This window comes from Dinoponera quadriceps, unplaced genomic scaffold (assembly GCF_001313825.1).
Source record: "Dinoponera quadriceps isolate SergipeBrazil2010 unplaced genomic scaffold, ASM131382v1 scaffold1692, whole genome shotgun sequence".
In the NCBI taxonomy this organism is placed as follows: Eukaryota; Metazoa; Arthropoda; class Insecta; order Hymenoptera; family Formicidae; genus Dinoponera; species Dinoponera quadriceps.
This window is the reverse complement of record NW_014555923.1, coordinates 805,856-809,421: the sequence shown is the minus strand read 5'-3', so window position 1 is coordinate 809,421 and position 3,566 is coordinate 805,856. Positions and strand designations below refer to the sequence as shown.

The 3,566-nt window shown below is 39.5% G+C and overlaps 1 protein-coding gene across 5 annotated transcripts; it reads left to right on the top strand.

Annotated features, from left to right (window-relative positions):
• Nucleotides 1–119: 119 nt before the first annotated feature.
• Nucleotides 120–2,486, top strand: LOC106745836 (protein artemis). Of its 5 annotated transcripts, none has more exons than XM_014621798.1 (3): nt 120–264; nt 1,088–2,105; nt 2,189–2,486. In XM_014621798.1, exons 2-3 carry the CDS (start codon nt 1,116–1,118, stop codon nt 2,360–2,362), a joined length of 1,164 nt encoding a protein of 387 aa, XP_014477284.1. In that variant the 5' UTR covers nt 120–264; nt 1,088–1,115; the 3' UTR covers nt 2,363–2,486. The 5 variants fall into 5 exon arrangements, with proteins under 5 accessions (XP_014477284.1, XP_014477290.1, XP_014477285.1 ...); XM_014621804.1 differs by lacking the exon at nt 120–264 and adding an exon at nt 605–636; XM_014621799.1 differs by lacking the exon at nt 120–264 and adding an exon at nt 643–739.
• The last annotated feature ends 1,080 nt before the right edge of the window (nt 2,487–3,566 follow it).

The following is a 3,566-nucleotide window of genomic DNA, read 5'->3' as shown; positions in this document are numbered from 1 at the left end:
GCGAGGGGCGGTTGTGATTGGCGGAGGCCGTCGGCGAATCGGGAAGCGTCGCGGAGGGGAAAGAACGTTTGAAATCGGAAGAAAAAGGAAAGGCGCACAGTAGCATGGAGATGCGGGAAGCGAGAGGACGGACATTCAGAAAAAAAAGCGAATAACTACGCAGACGAGGGGACATTGGAGAAGTTGCTGGCGAAGACATCCTGGTGCAAATCTCCTAGTGGAGGCCCAGGGAGACGCGGGGAAACGACCGATCGCCTGGCGACGGTAAGTGCGCTGTAAAATTGCCATTCTTCTCCCTCGTAACTTTCCGTAAAAACAGAGACTTCCCGTTTGAGAACCGAGGCATCCGGTGGGAAACGAATGGAAATACACCAATCGAAACGCAGTATTTCCATCCAGCACGAAAGAAAGCATCGTGTGCCGCTGACTTTACAGTCGATTATTCTCCTCATATTCCACTATGATTGGCCAATTTCTTAAAGCTTAGAACTTAAAGCATCTATTGTAGACTGGAACATACTCGACTGTGATTGGTTAATTTCCTCAAGCCTAAAATACCTCTTGTAAACCGGGACTATCATTTGTCGTAATGTATACGCATTTCAGACATGAATAATTAGTAAGATATTAAAGATAGTAAGTAAGATAGTAAATTAGTAAGATAGTAAATTTTGTTAAAAATGAGACTTCAAGAACTGCGTACAATGTGTTAAAATACGTATTTCCGTCGACAAGTCCGGTAAGCAAGTTTCACCACCAAAAAGATGAAATCTTAGATATAATACTTACGCATAAATCTGTGCCTCTTTTCTATTTACAAACGCAAATTGCAATAATATGCTGATCGAATGCTTCAATAAGATTTACTCGAAGTACATTATTGTCTTTCAATTAAACTCCATTTATTTTTAACAATTTAATCATCATTCAATCGTGTGTATAATTATTTTAATACTTATCAGTGCAACACATATATACTATTATTATGGCTTAAATATGTACACAAAAATATGTCTTTATAATATATAAATATAATATATAAATATGTTATTAAGCCTGGACGATGAATAAGAGTTCTTCATTGCAGGAAAATATCCGACAGATCGGAATAGAAAATGTCGACGTTCCCCGGGCTTATCGAGGAGATACCAGGCATCTCAGTGGATCGTTTCGATGGGAAGAACTTCGACTCTTTCGCGTACTTCCTCAGCCATTATCACGTAGATCACATGCAAGGCTTGAACTATGAGTTTTTCGCACATTTGCAGCAGTGCAACAGGTACCTCTACTGCAGTCGCATCAGCAAAATTTTCCTGAGCTCCGTCTATCCGGAAATCTGCATCAGAGAACTCGACCTTAACGAGAGAATATCCGTGGAATATGGAGACACTAGTGGAACTGCAGATATTCTCTTCGTAACGTGTATCTCCGCCGGACACTGTCCGGGTTCGGTGATGTTTCTCTTTGAAAGAGCCGACAAATCGATCCTGTACACCGGCGACTTCCGAATCAATTCGTCCGATTTCGCGAAAATAGCACCACTGCATCTCCATGGCGGTTTCAAGAAACCGTCGCCGAGAAAACTGACGAAAGTGTACCTGGATACAACGTTCTTGGATCCTGATTTCGCCACATTCCCGACCAGAAAAGACAGCATAAGCGTGATGTGCGACGTTATCGCGAATTGGCTGGCGACAGGCCCGAGGAATATCGTCATCCTGGAATGTTCCGCCAACTACGGCCCTGAGTTCCTCTTCATGGAGTTGTCGAGATTTTTTAGCAAACCTATTCATGTGAAGAGAAACGTATACAACAATTATTGTCGCATCCCGGATTTGAGTTGTCATATTACAAACGATCCGTCCACACCCATACACGCTTGCATGAGCAAAAGGGAGGCACGTTGGGGTTTAAAGTGCCGTCCTGACGTTCTGAAAAAGCACACACTGACTGTCGTACCGTCCACGTGTAAGTGGAAAGGAAAGGATACGAGCGTGATTGGTACGTGGGATGACGTTAGGGAAAGGACGTTTAATCTGTGTTTCTCCATGCATTCTTCTTTTGAAGAGCTTAAGGCGTTTGTACAGTATTTCAAGCCGGACGAAATATTCCCTTGCGTTTGTCCCAAACACTTAGAACGGTATATATACGACCTTCTGGAGGAAATCAAAATGAAACCTGAAGNGAAATATTCCCTTGCGTTTGTCCCAAACACTTAGAACGGTATATATACGATCTTCTGGAGGAAATCAAAAGGAAACCTGAAGAAGAGAAGAAGGATGTCGTTCAGGAAGATGAAAAGTATACGTTGCAAGTTCTGAAGCACAAAGATATTGATAAATCTTGGATGAAAGATTATTGATATAACTTTGTGATTATAGACGTGATATGTAAATAGCGATCAAGTTCATGATATTGATCATGTGATTTTGTTATTAGTATCAATTTTAATCAATTATATATTGTCAGTTAATTATATAAATATATATACATATGGTAAGGTAATTTTGTATATTTTTGTACAAAAAATATAAAATTTTTACTAATTTACTTCTGATATTATTCTTAAAACTGTGTTTGAACAATACATAAAAAAGAAGTGGTTTAAAGAACATTAGTATTAGTCCATGATAAGTATTTTAAACCTTAAGAAATTGACCAATCACAGTTGAATATGAAGAGAATAATTAACTGTAATTAATCAATTTCTTAAGACTTAAAATATCTACTGTGGATCGGAACTTAAGCGGGGTCTACAGTCAGAATTTAAGCCGACCAATCACAATTGATTTTTCTTCTATAATTCGATTGTGATTGCTCAATTTTTTTAGGCTTAGAGCTTAAGGCATCTATTGTAGATCAGGACTAAGAATGAGATAAAATATTGTCTCATTCGAACTTGTTGCACCGGTTTTCAGCAGTACAGCTATAAAGAACAGACCACATAAATCTATGGAATAAGAAGAATACAATCACGAATTATATTGATTCAGAGGCGTGGTTTAATCGATTTTCCTCAAAAAGCGTTATGACTCATTTGCACGTGAACAGTGCGGACATAAAGTTTCGCGATTACACACACACATACACACTTATATACCAATTTAACGTATCATTTTCACTTTACAATGCAAAAATATGTCGCTCGCGTAATGTCCGTATTAAACTACAAAGTAGGATTGAGATTGGATTGAGATTTAACCAATCAGGGCAATGTTCACTAAATTGAAGTCTAGTGATTCTTGTCCTGATTGGTCAAATTTTAATCTTAATCCCAATCCGTAGCTGATACAGGTTTAAATCTATTAACAATACATCGTACATCTAATTATTTCAAGCATTCGTATCAATTGTCGAGCGGAATCTCTTCGAGATCGTCGGGCGACGCTTTCTGTCACCCGTCGACCATTTTCTTCGCTCGTATCGTCTTTTCTCGTCGTGCGATTGCGCGATGGTTACGCAACGCGGCCCACAATTCGCCAGTGCGACAGATCTAACGTAGTTACTCGAAAGTGGTTGAAGGAACGTGATCGAAGTGAATTTTGCGTTGCGACGAATCGTCGAAG

Coding starts and splice junctions, on each gene's coding strand:
- LOC106745836 (XM_014621798.1), top strand. CDS start 1,116: ATGTCGACGTTCCCCGGGCTTATCGAGGAGATACCAGGCATCTCAGTG.